General features: G+C 40.3%; 1 protein-coding gene across 3 annotated transcripts in view; it reads right to left on the reverse strand.

Moving 5' to 3' along the window:
* Positions 1 to 20008, reverse strand: part of DGKI (diacylglycerol kinase iota) — a 198664-nt gene that overhangs the window by 29251 nt on the left and 149405 nt on the right. For all 3 annotated transcript variants that reach the window (XM_053943691.1, XM_053943690.1, XM_053943692.1), the window contains 3 exons: positions 19522 to 19562; positions 17841 to 17968; positions 17194 to 17319 (listed from right to left, as the gene is read on the reverse strand). In XM_053943691.1, the coding sequence (XP_053799666.1) occupies positions 17194 to 17319; positions 17841 to 17968; positions 19522 to 19562 (295 nt within the window). The remainder of the gene's footprint in view (positions 1 to 17193; positions 17320 to 17840; positions 17969 to 19521; positions 19563 to 20008) is intronic.

Genomic DNA, 20008 nt, shown 5'->3' on the forward strand with positions numbered 1-20008 from the left:
CAAAAGTAACACAACAGATCCAAAAAAAAAAAAAAAAAAAGTCTGGACAGATGTAAGTACAGAAAAAAGCAACCTATCAGCATCTACCAGCTTTTGTGTTATATCCTATAACACAAAAGCTATAGGATACCCTAGCCAGTGGATTAGGACTCTGATAATACCCCAGGAGAGGGAAGGGTTGTAAAACACAAGTGATGTCTCTGTGTCCCTGCTGACAAAGAGAAGAACCCCAGTGAATTCCAGGGATTTGTGTCACAGTTTCCTTCTCTAAGGATCACACTCCTGATGGTTTTGGTCACCACCTAGAACAAAGGAACACCTCCATTTTTCCCTTTGCTGCAGTAGCGTGGCTTAGCAAAACTGAGGCTAACCATGGAGCTGAATCTGGGATGTACCTTCATTACTCAGACCAGACTGACAGCACACAGTCCAGGGGACTGGACCATTCCTCAGCACTTCCCCAGCACAGATTTCAGTTGTATGCACAGCCTTCCCACCCAATGAGTTTGTTCCTGCAGCGAGTGGGGCAACCCATGTTTCCTTTCCAAGATATTTAATTTCACAACAATGTACAAAAATAACAAATTAGAAAAGATTTAAAAATGTTAGTGTTGCCAGCAAACAGATCAAAGTCAACATATGAAAAGGAGCCGCAGAGGGGTGAAGAGAAAAGAAGGAACAAAGGGGAAAAGAGCACATGTATATTTAACTGAGTCAGCAGGGGCTGAGGGCTGGAGGGGGAAAAGAAGTGAAGGAACCCCGGGTTAGAGGAATAAAGGAGCTGAGGAAGAAGCCATGATCTCATTTCATAACAAGGGCTTGAAAATGAAGGTTGAGGGATTATAGAACATCAGAAGCAGATATGCAAATATGTAGATGCAAACAGGAAAAATTGAAAGAAAAGAAGGAAGCTTTCCTGCCAATGTATGTAAATTTTTTTGCTTTAAAATAGAGAAAAATTTGCAAATAAAGAGAGGAAAGAGTTAGAGCACAGCTGGAGCAATGGTCACTGTGAAAGGAAAAAAAAAATTGATTGCCTAATTAGGATTCTGGCTGCACAAGAAGCCAGTGTGTCTGTATGGATCAGAATTAATTAATCCTCTACTCCCATTAAAGGCTCTGATTGCTGCTGAACATCCTAAGCATGTATCCTTATCCTACTCTGCTGCAACCAGGCCAGCTCTGCCCTAACCCTTCAGCCACGTGTGTGGAAACACAGCAGGAATGCAGGTAACCCAAAGGATTTAGCAGGCACCACTAGAACTGTCCTGCTTCGACCAGTCAGTTAAAGACTTTTATCCTTAACTCGTAGCAGAACCCCTTTTGAACATCAAAATCCACTGCATTTTCTACAAGGCTAAACAAATCAGAATGGGTCATATCAAGAGGTGAAAGTTTTTTAGATACTTGAAAATATTTTTACGCACAAGAGTCATACAAGGTTCCTTGGCTCACATATTCTGACTCTCCGCACATTGCTAATGAAGTATTCCACTGCATCAGCAGAATTTATTCCTTTGTTTTGTTTCTTAATTGCCCAGTTTCATCACCTTTCAGTTCTTTATTTGAAACAATAAAATAAACAAAAAAGATTATCCTATAATTTGGCTCTTCTTTATGCTTGGTTAAACAGATGTCATTAGTTCCTTAAAGCATCAGCAACAGAAGAGATGTTATTACAATACCACAATGACTTCTCAATTAAAACATTGATTGAAGGGGAGGATGAAAAATATGTTTATTCATATTTTGTGTGCCTAAAATTATTATATATTTTTCAAAATATTATTGCCTTTCTGCTTTGTTGCATGTCTCAAATACAATGTTTGTAAGAAATTTAACAATACTACTAATGCTACTATCAGTGGTTTTATTTGAAAGGATCCAACAAATAACTGTGTAGCCTGGTATCCTGAGAAAATAAGGTTTATATAACCTTATTTATATCAGTTTCATCAGGTTTATATCATTATCTTGATGTATACATATGCACCTTTCGGTATCACCCTGATAAACACTGAGCTTGCTGGCTCATTTCATCCCTTGTTAATTGACAGAGAGTCAATTCCTGCTTTCACACAGCAGGAAACAAAATAACATAAGCTCAACTTTTCTGATGTAGCAACAAAGTCACAAAGGAAGGTTTTGAATATCCCAGCCACAGGAAAAGCTCCAATGAGAGCTTCCACCACTGGAGATACCAAAGGCTCAACCACAATAAACTGGGCTTTCTTTATTCCACTACAGACATGAAGTATTTTGGCAAAGAGCAGAGAGGACTTTCAGCATCCTCCTACAATTCCAGGCCATACAATCTAGCAAGGGGGAGGGAGGCTTTCCTAACTGCTCAAGTCCTCTCTAACTACACCAAGGGGAGTCTTGTTTGTGGCTATGATGGAAGGAAGTGAGGCTGCAGAAACCTCCACACTAAAGAGAATTGGGCATTTTGTGCACTGACTCATCCACCCCATGCTTATGGCAGGCTCCAAGGGAGGAAGGAGAGAAAACCTAATCACCTGCTCTAAACCACATCCACTCACTCCACAGCCACAGGGGCCCTTCCTGACAGGAAAAAAAAAATCCAGTAGATGCTCATATTTCCGGTCACACATCTTTCTCTCGGGTCTGTAAGAAGTGTGAGAGACATGCTGTGGCAGCACTGGTCACCAGACAGGTGTTCCAAGAAGGGAGGATTCTCATCTGCTAACATCCACACAGGAACCATCTGTCTAGTACCTGTCAGCTACCCTCCCAGTATGATCCTGGCTATGTGTTTTACTGTCATAAAGAAGCAAGTTATCATCTTCACAGCCTCCATGCCTAAAAAAAAAAAAAAATTAGAGACAAGTCAGAGATACTTCAGGAAAACTAATATACTGTCAAGATCTGTGGTCTCACCTGGGTCAAAACACTTTGCCAAATGACATCTTGAAGAGATTTTCATTTGGTTTAACAAAACAGAAAAAAACCTTCAGGAAAAAGTTCAGGCACTGCAATATCCTCTTCTTGGCCATTTCAGAATGGAATAACCTTTTTCTTAATATGTATAGATATACACATCAACTGGGTTTGGTTTTATCTTGGTAAAATTAACTTGTAGAAAGAAAGGGTCACCATCTCCCCAAGAGAGTAAAGGCAGGCCAGATTATCTGTGACTGACTACATTTCCAGAGTCATGAGATTCAACTCTCTCTTCTACCAACAGTGATTTTTATTTTCTCATGCATAAATGAAACTGGGGAGCCTGATTTCACATATTTTCACCAAAGGCTTTAACCTGTCTTTCCTCCTGCTCTAGTTTTACAAACAGCTATTGTTGTAGCAGATAGTTTGAGTAAAGACATATTTCTGTGATAGGAAAGAGGATCAGAAGGGAGGAGCAGGAAAAGCATGTTGTCAAGAAAGGTCTTAACACCTCTGTTTGCTTTCCATGGTGTTCATAATCCTCCCTTCTAATAGGTCCTGCAGCAGTGTTGTCCTGTTGCAGAGTGGCAAACTCAATCCAGAGGGATAACAGAAGTTGCAAGCCTCAGCCAGCAAGGAGAAGCTGTGCCAGGTCTGTTCCACCATCCCTTATGCAAGCAAAGCAATACCCTTTGGGCTTAATGCAAAATCCTCAAGCATCTTCCAGAAATCAAGGTACACATCTTTAGAAATGCATTAAAAAGCCATAAAAATGGTGTAAAAAAAAGCCTGATCATACACACACTAGATGAATCCAGCAAATTGGAATACTTAAAATATTGAAGTCATGAGACCTGCCCACCTGAAACCACAACAGGCCTCCAAGTTCACTGTCTGATCCAAAGCTCCCTGGAATTTTCCCACTCAGTATTGCAGGGTTTGGATTAACTGCTGCAGAAATCTAATCCTCAGTATAGGCAAGGCAACCTTCAGTATCATACAAACCTTTCTCAAAGAGCCCAACAGTAGAGCTGTTTCCAAGTGCACATTCCAATATGCAAGCTCTAGGTTTATTCAGCAATAGGTGGGTGGAAGAAGGAATATTCATTTCTAAGGAGGGAAGTGCAGGGAATGTCACAATTTTGAACCTAGTCAACTGAGATTTAGGAACCTAGAGATATACAGCCAGACTCCAGGAAATGAATTGTAACAAAATTTCAGTAAAATAGTACATTATTCATGAAGACAAAAGCCTCTGAAGAAACTAAGTTGAAGGTGATGCAAAGCAGCTATTTCAATCAATAAACCTGTAGCAGAAACCATCTGCACCAGGCCCATTTAAAACCAGACATTTAATATTTAAAGGCCAAATAACAATCTCTATGCAGCAATTCTACTGGGGTTTATGACCATTCCATTTTTTTTCTGCTTAAGGAATGTATTTCTGCAAACTTTTTAATTCAGTCTGATAACAGCTGCCTGTGATGAGGGGAGAGCAAGAGCTGTCAAATTAAACCCATTCCTTCTCATTTTGCAAATGCTTCTCTTCAGAATCAAAAGTGGCATCCCTGTTGGGATTTATTCACATATCCTGATTGCAAATGAAGAAAATTTTTAGCACACCAAGTATTTTTTAAAATATAGGTGAGGAAACCCTCTCATTCAGCAATTTGTATCAATATCCCTGTGAGTTCCCTGCAGTCCCAGCTGCAAACAGTACATTATTTTACTGGTAGAAAGGCAGAACTGCTTGCTTTCCTGGTCCCTGACTAGATAATGCTCAGTCTGGGCATCACCATTTTCTACCACGGCACTTGATGAAAAATAAAAGCCTAAGAATTTTTGAGAGCTTCCCCACACTTTCACTTTGATCCGATACATTCCCAGATCAGAGTGACCATCAGAGGCTGGAGAAATACAGCAAGTTAGCAAGTTCAGCAAAGGCAAATGCAAAGTCCTACACTTCAGGAGGACTAAACCCATGCAACAAGACAGGCTGGAGGGTCTAACACCTGAGAAGAAGCTTTTCAGAAAAGATGCCTGATGTACAAGTTGATCATCTGTCAGCAGAGTTCCCTGCGATGGAAAGGTCCAAAGACACACTGAGCTGTATTTGCTAGAGCAGAGCCATAAAGTAGATGGAAGTGATTTTTGACCCTCTAGTCCATGCTTGTGAGACCTGAGAACAAGACAGACATTGACAAATTGGACTGAGTTCCAGAAAGGCCTGCAGAGAGGCTGTGGGCATAGGAGGACAGGCTATGGAAGCTGGGTTCATTCAGTAAGAGGAGAAGGTTTGGGCAAAATCTAATTGCTGCCTTTAACTACTTAACATGAAAGGCTAGAGAAGACAGAGTCTGCATGAAGAAGCAACAGTCACAAACTGGCACATGGGAAATTCAGATGGGATGTTAAGGAAAAAAAATTCTACCATGTGGATGATCAAAGAGAAGAACAGGCTGCATAAAGAGATTGTTGAATCTCTAGTTTTGCAGATATTCAAAACTCATATGGAAAAGGCTCTGAACGTCATCTATCTGGATCTATCTTGAAGATTTGTATTAGATGACCTTCAGAGTTTTTCCCAACCCAAGTTCTCTGCAATTCTTTAAGTCTCTCTACAAAGCTTTCTGGGTTTACTACCTCATTTTTCCTGTCATTCTTTCTTCTCAAATATTTCTTATAGACTCATACTGCCTCACACACATGGGAAAATGCTGACCAGCAAAGCCCCCGGAATCTGAGCAATTCCATTCAAGTTATTTATCAGTTTGCAGAAATCTGTCTGGACATGTCCTGTAACCTCCAACAACCATCTACTGACAAACACGAGAGATATTATCCTTTTTTAATCCTGCTAAAGGACAAGTTCAGTATTCCTTCTAGCATCTCTGTAACTTCTGATGCCTTAGGTAGTAGTTTTCATATTTTTCAGATTCTGTACTGCTTTAGAGAGTACTACTGAGCTTCATATTAAGGAATGGTAAGCTCTTTTCACAGAGTAGGTAGACAAAGCAATTCCTTTCCTAGCTTAGGACCAAGGAAAACTAATCCAAATCTCAGGCCCAAGAACATAAACAGTGTGGATTGAAGAGAGAAAAACAAGGAAGATGGGACTTCATAACCTAAAGCTATAATTGGACAATTAACTCCAATATGCTAATGGACGAGACTTATAAAAATGTGAGACCCTGTGACCGATTGTTCATTTTTTATGACCATTTTGGGTTCATCTTGGGTGTAGCCCTGGCTGGGCTCTTGTCCTGCCCAAGATGTACCTATTAAGGCCTCCTAATAAATACCTACTTTATGTTTTAGCTCTGTCTAGTCTCTGTTCTAGGTAGCTTTCATAAGGCATCACTTCCTTCAGCAGTCTCTGTCTCCACCTGCACAGCCATCACTGCCTCAGGCTGTTCACATGCAGTCCAACACACAGGAAAGTAAGTGGTGCTTCTTAGGGAAACCAGGGTGGCTCAGATGTGTTCTATGCTGGGTCTCAGGCATGTCAGTGTCCCCTGTATTGTCTCATGTCTTTTTGTACTACTGCTTAAATTTTTATCTCTTACCTTTCCTCTGTCCACTGTGGAATGTTTTACTGAAGGCTTGTAAGACCACAATGCAGCTATACCTGAAGCTGCACTGACACCCAGAGGAGTTGTCTGGGAATTGCTGCTTAAAAAGGGAACAGAAGATTTTATTGCAAAATCAGATATAAACCCAAACACACCTGTCATTAATTTTTTAAAAGGAGAAGAAGAATAGAGAAATGTTCTATGAAATTCATCTTGGATAAGATAGTTCCACCTCAAAACATGACCTGAGCAAGCTAGCTTGGTATTTACTTGAAAAAGAAGGTATTACCAAATGAGCAGCAAATTCATTGTAGGATAATCACAGCTTGTTTGGATTCGGTTTTTTGTTTTGTCTTCTTATAAATGCTTGGCCTTTCCTTCTCTTATCATCACATGACACTAAAATATCTCAGTGGAATGCAAGAGAATTATTTTGAAGAGGATTCTCTCCCAGGTTTTTGAAATGCTCTTCTTCCATTTCTGTACTTTAATTAAATCTTCATAATCCTATAGAAAGCGAGATCTAAGGACACCATGTAATGCTTTAGAGAAAAAACAATCTGGATGTCAAGGCATTTGATGTTGTTTGACACAGGTCACTGTTAAGAAGACCTGGAAAAGGAGCTAAAGTGGCTACATTTATGTACTTCCTTAGCACTCTACACAAGCATAAAAGCATATCTATTAGGTAACCATAGGTAACATCTGGCTCTTCCTCAACAACAAATCACTGCACTTTTACTTCTTTCAGGAAAAGATTAAAGCAGAGGTCACTTTGTTAGGACTTCAATTTTTATTTAACCCAGAAAAAGAAATTATTTTGCTAAGCACAATGCCATGACAGCCCCATTTTGGGCACCTCAGGTATAACCTGGTTCATAAGATACATCTTCATTTGGCCCTCAGGCTAGATGGAGGTGAAGCACATCAGCTGCTTGGTTTCTTGAGATACTACCCAAATAATTTTAGGCCACTTGGGGTTTCTAAACAATCCAGAAGCTACCCCAAATGGTGTGTTTGTTATGACAATGCAAACCACTTTTGAGAAACAGCATTTTGTTCCCAAAACACATTAATCTCTTAGAAACAGATTCTTGCAATTATGTTTAAAAAAGTCATCTGATTTTCACAAGTGCTAAGCACTAAGAAACCTTCACTTTCCTGCCATCTTTTAAAAATAATCTGAAAATTAAAAAATCACCTTAGTTAATATGCATGACATCCTAGGCAGAGTAGAACTGCTGAGCTGCTTACACTCCTGCTATAGATTAATTGATGGAGAAAAAAACTTCTATTGGGACTTTCAGATATGGCTTTTGTGCTGCACTTTTAGATGCCTGGCAGAGAAACAGGAATCTAGGAGTCAGGGTTACACTGGCTCCAAGCCATCTCTGGTTCTCTGATTTCAGCTCTTGGCACAATTTAGCCAGGTCCATCTATCCCTGCTTGCCCATGGGCATCAGCACTGCCAGAACCTCAGCAAGGCTCTCTGTTACAGCCCTGCTCCCCATGTATTTCTCTCCCTTGCACACACGTCTGTGCCAGCACTCCTAAACACCCTGTCTCAGCTACCAAGACAAAGCTGTGCGGTTCAGTGGGTCTTTCCTAGTGCAGAGGAGCAGCAGGCAAGCAGGGACAAACAGAATGTTTTTAAGCTTTCAGAAGTTTCTCTGCTCACCCAAGTCCTTTGGCAGGCATGTAAAAGAGGCACTGTACCTCCTACACCCTGACATATAAGCCCAGAGCCAGGGGATTCAGACACTCACACTAGACATGGAACAGAAAGGGCAGCTCCCTGCAGAGCAGCCATGCCAAGACATACAGACTGGGAAACAATGAACTTTCCAAGCAGCCCCAGTGAAAAAAAATCTCACTTTTTGTTCAATGAGTCAAGTGAAGGCTCATGTCAGAATATCGTTCCCAGCTTCACCCAAACAAGTAATTTCTGCAGGTCTAAAATACCCCATTGCAAACCTCAAAAGATGACCTCTTTTCACACAACTATCCTTTGTCTTTAGCTTTTTGTCACATGGTATTTTTGACATTTCCCAGTTTTCAGCCACAACAGAAATACAAACACGAAGATATCTGAAGAATTATGGAAAGGTTTGGCTTTTTTGAGTTTAACACAGGCAACTCAGGTGAAGCAGTACTTCTGTGTGATAGTTTAGAGCAGCTATTTTACCAAACTACATTTCTATTCTCTTTGAAATCCTGTTAATCCAGAACTTAGTGATATGAACAGGAATAGAAATAGAAATGTAGTCTGAATGCATATAATGAGATGTCCAGGTGTGAAAGCTTGAACACAGTATGTAGCCCAATGTGTGTGTAACACGTGTACAGGGCTGTGTTTCTTACCCAGGCTCTGAAGCTCACTAGTTTTGGCTTTCATAAGACAGCTTGGTACTGAGTGAGAACACATTAAGAACCAATCTCCTCTCCAAGCAGATGGCAGCTCCTTATGGCAGGGACAGAGCACATGGACACAGGCTTGCTATTCCTGTGCAACGCTCAGAAAACTAGGACCAGGAGGTTTGGGGTTTGGTTTTTGTTGTTTTGGTTGTTTTTTTCTTACTTCAACTCTTACAAATGAGTAAGAGGTACACATAAATATAGACATACATGTCTAAAACTACAAGGTACACAACTTTTCCAACCTTGATTGGCTTTTTAGTCTGCCATGTTGGAGAATATTTGACCTATATTTATAACAGTGCTTAAAGTACACCCAGAAAAATATATCTTTCTGTCAATCATCCTTTATCACCCCAGTAAACCCATCCATCTCCTTTTCCAGTGCCTTTAATGTCACTGGGGACCTTAGGTCTGTTGTTTCCAGTCCATAAAGCTGGAGAGAGGCATATTCACATTCTACAGGGGCATTGTCAGGTCCACTATTGCTACCCTGCTCCTGCCAGGTACAGCTACCACATGTCCAGTGCTTGCAGGGAAAGCAGTAGGCCCTAAAAATTAAATTTTCAAATGTCATTTTCTTTTATCCAGAAAAAAAGAAAACAAGATTATGAGAAGTTTTTCTCTTTATATATTACTGCCTTCTTTGCTGTAAAGCTGTTTTACTTCTCAGAGAAGATTCTGCTTTGCAAACCAAGAACTAAAGTAGGCAAGCAAGGATGGAAGCAAAGGAGCAAAGGAACACAGGGGTTTTTTTTGTTTGTTTGTTTGTTTTGTTTGTTTGTTTGTTTTTTAAGAGAAAAGAGATTCTACTGCTTCAGTCCTGGCTATCAGCCAGAGTGTGTAAAGCAAATTAATAACTGTTATGGTAAACCACTTAAAGAAAACCAAGGTACCCAGCTGTCTCTACTTTGCCAACATGATTTTTTTATTCTTTAAATGCATTCTAAAATAAAAAATTACATTCCATGTGGAAAACCTGGCTTTGCCCCTTTGTCTACTGGGAATATTCAGAAGGCATTTTCAAGATAGGTGGTAGCTGACTTTTTAACATTCAGGTAAGATGGTTCCTTTGTCAAGTACATGTGCATTCGGTTGCTTGAAGTTGCCCCAAGGAGAGGAGGAGAGCTGGACTGCTTGCATTTCCCTTTTGGAAAGTGGGATGCCAGTCAAGAAGCAAGATCTCTCTAAAGAAGCCAATTTGTAGTCTCATCGTGTGTGGGAGTGTTTTGCATGTCACTGTCTGTCAAAATAATTTGCCAGCAGGGTGAATTTCCTCAGCTGTGCATCAGGTGTTGAGATGGTACAAAAGTCATTAAGAGGGGGCAGCTTGGTGAAAAAAGAGGTAGACAAAATCCCACCTAATCCACTCTGGGGAGCTAAATGCTGAGTAATAAGATGTACTGGTAATAAATACTGAGGAGAAAAAGAACACTGTACAGGATGTGCTCTGTTTCTGCCATCTATCGAAGGGGTGGATGCACAAACCCACCTCACCTGTGCCCACTGTTACTAAAACCCCTTTGCCTCAACAGCAGAGGCTGGAGACTTCATTCTTGAAGAAAACACACTCTCTGCGTTGCATTTACATATACAAATAAGGTTATAGATATGCAAATCTAAAACAATTTCTGATTTGTTCTTTTCCCAATTATGGTTAACAAGTGCAGAAGCAAAACTTGTGTCTTAAAGCTCAGTATTACTGGGCTGGGGTTGTCAAGATGACATGTAAGTACCAATTACTAATGACTGTTGCAGAAAATTTCAAGAAGTAAAAGCCATGAATTTTCTACAGCCCAGTTCTCCGTAGATAAGGCCAGACTTGACAGTAGTGGCATAAAACTTCTACTAATCAAAACAGAGGAAGAGATGATTAAATAAGGATTTGCCTGTATGCAATCACTTAAAGGTAACACCAGAAGTTGCTGAAAGTTTGTTTTGAATAGCTTCCAGAACCATCTGATTCTCACTGTTTGCAAAGCTCCCACAGGTGCAGTGCATGCCATCACCACAAAGCCATGGCTCATCCCCTGACCTAGCAGGGCTTGTGTGTGGCACCACTTTGTTTTGTCCTGCTTTTGTGCCTTCAGACACCACAACTAAATGCCAGGATCTTTCCATGCCCAGAACCATCCCTGAGATGGTACCACTCCAGCTGAAATAGCACAAAGCCTCTTGAATCCTGAGTTGAGAGCATCTGTTGTCATGTTTTACCCACTCAGAATAAACCAAGAGCATATCTCATGTAGGCCAGTCTTTGCAAAGATATTTCAGTATGAACATTCCTCTCCATTCTCTCATTTCCTCTCACAACTCTGCCTTTCTTCTACAGCTGAGTCAAGGTGTGTCTGCTAATCAGACATGGCCAGGAGTCCTTGAATAATTCTTGTATTTTTCCCCACTGAAATCTCCCAAAACAATGAACATAGCTAAGAACTTGATTTGTATAGAGAAATCATATTCAAAACAGAAGCTTAAAATACATGACATTGTTTATTACACCTGTGCGCTAGACTAAAAAAAAATTAACAGGTGCCATCCTTGTCAAAGAATTCTTCATAAATGGAGGTAAGGGAACTGAAGAAAAGTTTGCCTAATGGAGGATAAATTGTAGCTTTTATGTAGGATGTGTATAAAATTTTAAGTATTTAATTGCATCATGCTGACAAATAGCAAAAGCTTTAAAAATACAGGATCAGACCCCGCACCAAAAAGCATCACTTTTTTCATGCTCAGTCTCACATAGGGAACTTGTTCTCCCTCCAAACAATTTTTTATTCCTTTGCTGTATTCTTATAATTTATTTTTCCTGCTTTGTTTGAAGTTCTTTTCCTATTTAACCCATGTTTACCTTCTGAATAATTCCAAGTCCTCTTTACAACACTTTTCCCCTTCTTTGGGTCTACATCTTCCTTTCCAGTGACAACCCCACCTTTTTTACATCACTTCCCTAGCAAGAGGCAGAGTTGCTTTAGGCAAATCTCTCCACTTTTAGGTAGTGAGAGAGATGCTTTACAAGCTATTTGTAAGAGTATCCAAGACAACAGAAGAGAAAGAAAAGGGAGAGTTGAGCAAAAAACAGACACTGCACTCTGGTATATTCAAGTTCTGTTATATGGACTACACAGGAGTGTACAGTAAAGGTAATGGTGATTTACACCTTCACTAAAATAAGATTTGTTTGAAAGCAATCAGTACTCATAGAGCCTCATCTGCAAAATAGAAAGCAATTCTTATAGGTGTACAAATAACTGAATAAGACATACACACTTCACTCTTGCAGTGTAATTTTATTAATGCAGCTTGAACTAAATCTGAACCTGAAAATTAATTCAGATGTTGCTATCAAAAACACCAGGGTAGACAACTCTTCCTATTAAGGAGCTGATGCTGAGTTTTCCAATACAATATTTTTCGGGCACACCCTTGGATTTCTCAAGTCCTTACCAACCTTTGAAATTTTAAAGATTCACTGTCACCAGACAGCCTGCCTAGCATGTTCTGAATCACCTCTTTATAGTTCCTAAACTTCTACTAAATGAGCATTCTTTCTCCTTTCTACATGCAAGTTTGTATCCCTGATGCTCTTCTCATCTTATAATAAATGAAGATTTATCTTTAAAAAATACCCTAAAGCACCTTGTAACATCTGTGTTGTCACACTGATTTCCTGGGCAATGATCAGATTCTTGTGGCTGAGTGAAACACTTGGCATTTAGCCTTTTTCTTCCCTCTTAGAATCTAGGTTATTATAGCTTCATAAAGCAATGCTTGGATGGTATTACTAGCTAATTAATGTCTATTTAGTGGAAAGGGCTGCAGCCATCTTCCAGCACCTACAGGCGATTTTTTCTTCCTCTCCTTGACAAGACCAGATGGCATTCTGGCCAACCTTCACCCACCCTTCACAAGCCATGCACTTGATTCAGAAAATGCAGCCAGCAGCTTGGGAAACACATTACCATCACAGCTGGACAGATGCTAGAAAAATGCTGGTTACTGCCACAAATGGTGGGAAAATTAATGACTTCAATTAAAAGATGTAGATTAAACCTCTACCAAAATATAGTCACCTTTTAATCTCTGTATGCTTTTGGGGTTTTGATTTTATCAAATTTTCCAGCTCTCATCATATAACAGGGCGACAAACAACTAAGAAGAGAAATATATGGCCAACAACAAACACACAGCAGGCTGTGAGGTCTTCTGCATCTCACTGCACCATTTGATCATAGGATGAAACCACTCATGTACAAAGGAAGTGTCCAATTTCCTGTATCAGTGCAGTCAGACCAGAATATTTATCTTTTTTCAAGATCAAGCACCTCTAGTCCTAGCAAATTGTCTTCCCAATGTGGGATTTTTAATACAGTGTTCACACTAATTGATGTTCTTATTAAACTACAATCTGCCCCAGCTCGTGGTTACTGCATCAAGACACTGTTTCATGTCCTGTCCAATCCATCACAGATCAAAAAGCCACCAAATAAGGAACAAAACATGAAATACTATTAACCAACAGCTACCTGAAAATAACATGAAGTTCAGTTAATTGAAAATAAAAGCTTAATTTTTCTCTCAGAAAGACCCCTGTCTCAAAACCATTATAGTAACACTATGCTTTAAACAAACAAGCTTGTGATCAAAAGCAACACCTAACATCATAGTTATTTTTCGATCACGTATTCCATTCTCTGCTTTCATTTATTGAAATATTATAAGGGATCATTCAACTTTGAATTTTTAGTTACATTCCTCACTTGTCAGAAATAATTACTTCATCTTAAAGAAGTTTTATAGGTATGGACATATATAGACATATATAGACATATATATATATGCATATACACACATCTGTATGTGTGTATATAGTGAGGACAGATACACACTAAGCATCCTGAAGATATTTTATGACCAGCTCTGGTCATACCCTGTTTAGGAGAAAAAATGACCCCTGAGAAAGCACTCCCAGTGAGTCAGCTATGGCACTTTCTCTCACACCTAGTCCCCTGTCATTTGCCCTAGGCTAAACTATAATGCATTTTGAGCTGTACAATATTTCTGACTAGATAAAAACATTGGATGCTGATGACTCTTAGAAGATCCATGAGAGCTCTGTGTACAGAAGGAATTGACTACTCTGTTCTCTGCCATGTTCTTGTTTAGGAATTTTGCTGAGATCCTTTTCTCAAGTTTTAATTGAAAAATAATTTCTGAAGGGACAAATCTCTGCAAAGAACCTGTGAGCAACTTCAGCTGCCAAAATATAAAAATGCTTTCTAAAGTACTAATTTTTTTTCTTTAAAGCGCCATGTTAAAGAGATTTTTTAGATTGCTAAGTCAAACATCCAGAAGCTTGGAAATTTGGGATCTCACATCATACTGTAACCCTGTTGCACTCAAATGTTATGAAAATTTTTAGTCACGTTGCTACTTTCTATTTTCTTCTACTGGACTCTTGCCTCAGTGTTTAAGTCAAAACCTGCTTGATATCCTCCATATATGCACTGCAAAGCCTCCAGATTTATTTCTTCCACACTGCCAAAACTGTGCACAGAATGCACAATGATCCATGTCCTGCTAAGCATCTCTGATAGAGTCTCCCCATAGTATCTAGGTTTCTCAAGACCATGAAATTTACCCTGTGCTCCTTTAAGGTGAGGTTGCAATATTATCTGTACTCTACAGCCGGGAAAGCAGGCACAATCTTTCCATTCATTTTAGTCATACAACCTGAGGTAACAGAAATCCTATTTCTCAGTTTCCAGCCTGAGAAGGTCTTTCAAGACCTCCTTGTAGTGGCCTCCCAGTAACCAAACCTACTTCACAGTTGATATACACAGAATGAGGAGCCCATGGTTAACTAGCCACTTGCAAAAAGCTTGTTGCAAATCCTCACCATTCAGAAATTCTGTCTTGGATGCTGAAAGGAGAAGCCAGTCCCACAGAGCAACATTCAACTGTCTTAAATTTAATAATACCTCCAATGTGGTCCCCTGACTCATTTACCATACACCTCCCACCTTGGTAGCAAGTGAAGCAGTGTCTAAACATATTTCAGAGTTTGCCCACCTGTGTAACAACCTGATTAAAGTCAGAATTCTGTATTCTGGAGAGAAACAGACATAGACCCTTCCCCCATGCCCCTAGCCTGTCTCATTCATCTCTTACCTATCTGTACCCCATGCCCTCCTCCTTTTCATTATTCCCATTCTGACTCCCCAGACACCTGGTTGTCCTCTGTGCCCTGAGCAGCTCCATCCTTTAATCTTGTTCCCCAAGTTCCTGCACATGCTCCCTTTTTGCTTCTACTCCTCTGGCTCTTGCAACCTCTTTTCCTTGTTCCTTCACACACACCTTCTCCTGACCATCTCCATCTGACCATGACTGATGCATCCCTTTTCTCCTTGCTGCTGGAGATCAGCTAATGAGCAGCACAGTCCCACTTCCCTCAGCCCTGCTGGCAGGTCTGCAACCTGAATTAAGCACTGAGGAGCATAACTCCTCTGTGAGCATGTACAGAGAGAAACTTTTGGAAGCAAAGCTCTTGAATCTGAGGTGTCTCCAAAGTGCACAAACAACCTCATCAGCAGGGCAAATTCAGGGGTAATTTTCAAGGCAGCAAAAGGCATCTCCCTGGTATTATGATGACATTTTACTAAATGTCAAGCTTCCAAAACTTAATTCCAGTGAGGTTCATTCCACTACCAGCACTAACATCTCAGGAAAGAACCACTGGATTTATTTATTAGAAGGAAGGTCATGTAAAGGAACACATTTCCCACAAATTTTGTCTCCAGAAAGAACTGGCTTTGTTGTTAAAGTTTTTACTAAAATAAAAAGAATCAGTCATAGACTGAGTCTTAGCATGAAAAATTTCAGCCAAAACATTTAAAGTTTAGAGAAATTGTAAAGTTAACAATTCCTCATAGTAGGCAGTGACAGGGACACTACTTTGAGCAATGCTACTAGCTTACTTTGTACTTAATAAATCCACCAAATGTAATTGTTACAGCTAAGCAAGCATTTCCAGTCATACTGATGTAAACAAAATCATTCTTCCTATCAATAAGAAATTAGTCCACATGTTCTCACCATCTCTCTACACTGCCTAAAACTGTCTAAGCATAATTTTTCTCACAGATTTTCCAGGTTCAGATTTTAGGCCCTTCCATTCCAGTCTATGGAAAAATGAACCTAAATTCACCATTCTTCACTTTGCAAAGAATATCAAGAACTGAGCCAGAATCCCTCAGGGAGAAAAGCAGGCAATTTTCTCCTGACAGTGGTACCTTGATCAGCCTTTCTTGCCATGACATCTCCTCCTGACAGCAGTATACAGTTAGCTGGAAAGTTTCCAGTTGGTAGCTTCATGGCTAGACAGCTTGCCATCCACACTGCACCTGTCCCAAAGCTGTAGGCTCTGCCTGCCCTGTACCTTGCAGCCCTCTCCCACACACATCCTGGCAGAAGAAAAAACCTGGAAAAAAGGCCTCATTGTCACTATGCCTAATTTTTCTATACTAAGTTTTAAAACCTGCCCATAGGGTTGCTGATACAGTAGAACAATGAATTCAATTATACATAATATAATTGTTGGGGGATGGGGGGAATAAGACACCAAAACACAAATAACTTTCAAAGCCAGCAGCAGAGTTCTGACAGACATTTCCCATCTAACCTTTGGTAGTGATCCACTGATGGTTTTGAAAATCTAAAGTGAAATAACCAAAAAGTTGAGAACAATATCTAACATAGGTAAGCAGAATAAGAGTTATTTTTAAATCAATCTGAACATAGTAGATAGTACTAAGGAAATAACTTATTTTATGGGGAAATTATCAAAAAGAAAACCACTGTACAGCCACTCTACATGATTCAAGATTATATAAAAACCTTTGCCTATATCTTTGACAGCAAGCAGCAGTTATAGTGGTTTCTGCTTTATCACATTGCATCAGAGCTGCCTTGAGGGTAAATGCTTTGACCTTTCACCAAACCAGCTGACAAGATGATTTTCTTAGCTGGAACTTCAGACATCCAAAAAAAGATATTTTCTTTCAAAAACTTGGATTTAGGTTTATGAAAAGGGGAGGGTGCCCAGAGAATGAAACGAAGGCAAGAACATAAAATGATGGACAAAGAGGACGAACATAAGGGAGAAGCAAAAGAGAAATGGCAAAAAAGTATTTGTAATTTCAGCATGTCAGCCCAATTCATTAAGCTTAAAGGAGACATTAGGAGTTGTCTGTGGTGACAGGGACAGTGCATCATCAAGCAGAAAAATGCAGAGGGCTCTTACTGCAGCATATGTGTCTGGTTGGCGTCCTTTTGTTTGTCAGGTACCTCGTAGTGGGGAGAAATCTTTCCAAGGCCACTGTCACTCAGCATCCTCTTCCGAACTGCAGGGTTCCACCGCTCCGGTATTCTAAGGAGAGAAGGAACAACAGAAAGGCATTCACACCCCACTTGGAAGCTGTCTTTCATTGCTCATTGGTTGCCAGCATTTTTCAGCCCAAGGCAAGTTCAAATAGATTAATTCACTTTGAGTGCTGTTCCTAAAGACGAATAGAAGCATTTCCGGTCTGTCGAGAGGATAATAAAAACCAGACATACTTCATGATCATTCTTCGACACAAAGGGCTTCAGGGCTTTACACAGTGGGATCAGAGCTCTGGCCATGCAGAGAAGTTTGTAACTCAATTGTTAGAGATTTATGGCAGGATTTAGGGTCAGGTGGTGTGAAGTGATCAAAAGGTGCTGAAGCCCACTAGTCCTGCTGTGTATTCCAGGAAGCCTACTACTGTCCTCCTGTCATTACCACAGCTGGATTTGTTCCTACAGAATACCTGCCCTCCCACATATCTCCTAATCCTTCAGAAAAGGGGACCAGAAAGAGATGCCCATCTCTAATACAACTGCTGAAAACCAGATTCCAGCAGCACTCACCCAGTTGCCTGCTCCACTACCAGGTCAGGCATTCCTGGTGGCGTCCCCACCTGCTGAGACATTACCATCTCTGGGTCCAGAATAAAAATCTCGTCCTGCGAAATTTCCGTCACAAAGTGCAAATGTTCCTGTCAGAGTGACACAAGCAACAAATAATGAACCTGCAGCATCACTGGTCCCTCAGAGTACCCAGCTGCCCTAAAATGAGTTGAGTGCATGTCAGGTTCCCTGAAGAATATTCAAGGGACTATGTGTATTTAAGTGTGTACTCATATATACACACACATTAAAATCAATGCCACAGAAGTAACCAATTTATATGTCATTGATTTCAAGCCAAACAAGATGCCCCCTGAGCAAGCTGCACACTCACAGCAATATTTAAAAGGCTGTTACTTGATGACTATGCCATTCTGATGAAACCTGGAGGTCTACCCATAAAGCTGAGGTTTGCATTTTGAAATGAGGACCAACACCTGGGGTCTCTTCTTTGATGATGGTTGACAGAACTTTTCATTGTTTGGGGGTACTCTTCCAGACCTCCAACAGTTGTACATTCGGTAATCACATCTTCATTACCAAAGAAACCAAAAAAACCACTGAGTGTGAGTATGCCTGTCTATGTAGAGAAATGGGCAGAAAATTTGCCACTGTTTGTGTGCTGGGACCAACACACAGTATTTAATTTTTTCCCCACAGAATCACAGGATGAAGAAGTAGGCATTAAAATGGCCATTACTACAGTACCAAGGATTAGAGGAATGCAGAATAAGCCAAACAGAGTCAAATTGCCCAATTTAATCTGTAGCAGCATCTTATTCATCCCTGCCTTCTGAATGTTAGATTACAACATCAAACCATTTATTTGACTGTGTGCAAAGAAGCCCCATGGTGTCTACATGCAGACACTGAACATAGGAACTCTGAACTAAAGTCACAGCTCCTTCTGCTTGAGCTAAAGCACCATCTGCTTCTGCTAAGAAACAGCAAAGTGTTCATGTGATTCAGAAACAGCTTACACAGCTCTCAGGGGGACCAGTTACAAGCAAACACAGTGTGAAATCAACAATTTGCACTTAATGTTGGGTCACTAATTGGCCTGTTCTGGCTACAAATCGGAAACACCAAAAGCTGTGTAAAATTTTATTTGTCTTTTAAAAAATATATTCAGATTGTCAGATCTATGCCACAGGTTTGAATCCAGCAGAGATACACATTGTTTTGAGGTCCCTTGTGAATATTTTGTGCATCTCTGTTCATAATTCTCAAATTGTAACAATATCTTAATTTCCATAGCTATTTCATGGTGCGCACACACACGCAGGATGAGGACTTCTGATGCCTAAAAATATCAATGAAAAGATAAAAAAAAATACAAGGGTGCCACACAGATGCCCCTAGTAAGATTTGATTAGTAAAACAATTGCAGAAAATTCTGATCTGTATCAGATTGGTAGTAAACAGAATGGCAGATGGTCAGCAGATACAAGACTTCAGTGAAACAACGTGAATTAGATCAATTAAAAAACAGCCCAAGATTTTCTTCTCTACTTCTCATGAGACATCATGAGTAACATTTTGCAATACACAGGAAGTATGGCAGATAATTCATTTTAAGCTGCCTTTAATGTAGCTTTAAAATAAAGAAATCTATAGAAACAAAAAACAAATAAGGATTTACCTGAGATCTGTCAATGCGGTAAAAACGATCAGCAGAAGTTGCTGCAAGACAGAGAAACAGCAAAAATAGTCTGAGCAGGACTGCATGGACAAGATGGGCTGCACTAACACTGGCTCCTAAAATAACCCCTGTGTCAGGGAAGTCACAGTCGCTCCACAAGAACATAAGTTAATTCCTATATGAGTGGCGTGTCTCGGGTCGGTACTGTGACCAACATCTTTGCGCGTGGCACAGACAGTGGGATTGAGCGTGCCCTCGGCAAGTTCCCTGCTCACACCAGCCTTGGTAGAGCAGTGAACGTGCTTGGAGGAAAGGGACACTAGCCAGGGGGACCTTGGCATGCTTGAGAGGTGGGCCAGTACAAATCTCATGGAGTTCAACAAAATGCAAGGTCCTACACAGGAGCCATAGCAATCCCAGCACACCTACAGCTGTGCTGTGGAGAAGAGATTGAGAGCAGCCCTACAGAGAAGGACTTGAGGGTGAT

This window comes from Vidua chalybeata, chromosome 5, assembly GCF_026979565.1.
Source record: "Vidua chalybeata isolate OUT-0048 chromosome 5, bVidCha1 merged haplotype, whole genome shotgun sequence".
In the NCBI taxonomy this organism is placed as follows: domain Eukaryota; kingdom Metazoa; phylum Chordata; class Aves; order Passeriformes; family Viduidae; genus Vidua; species Vidua chalybeata.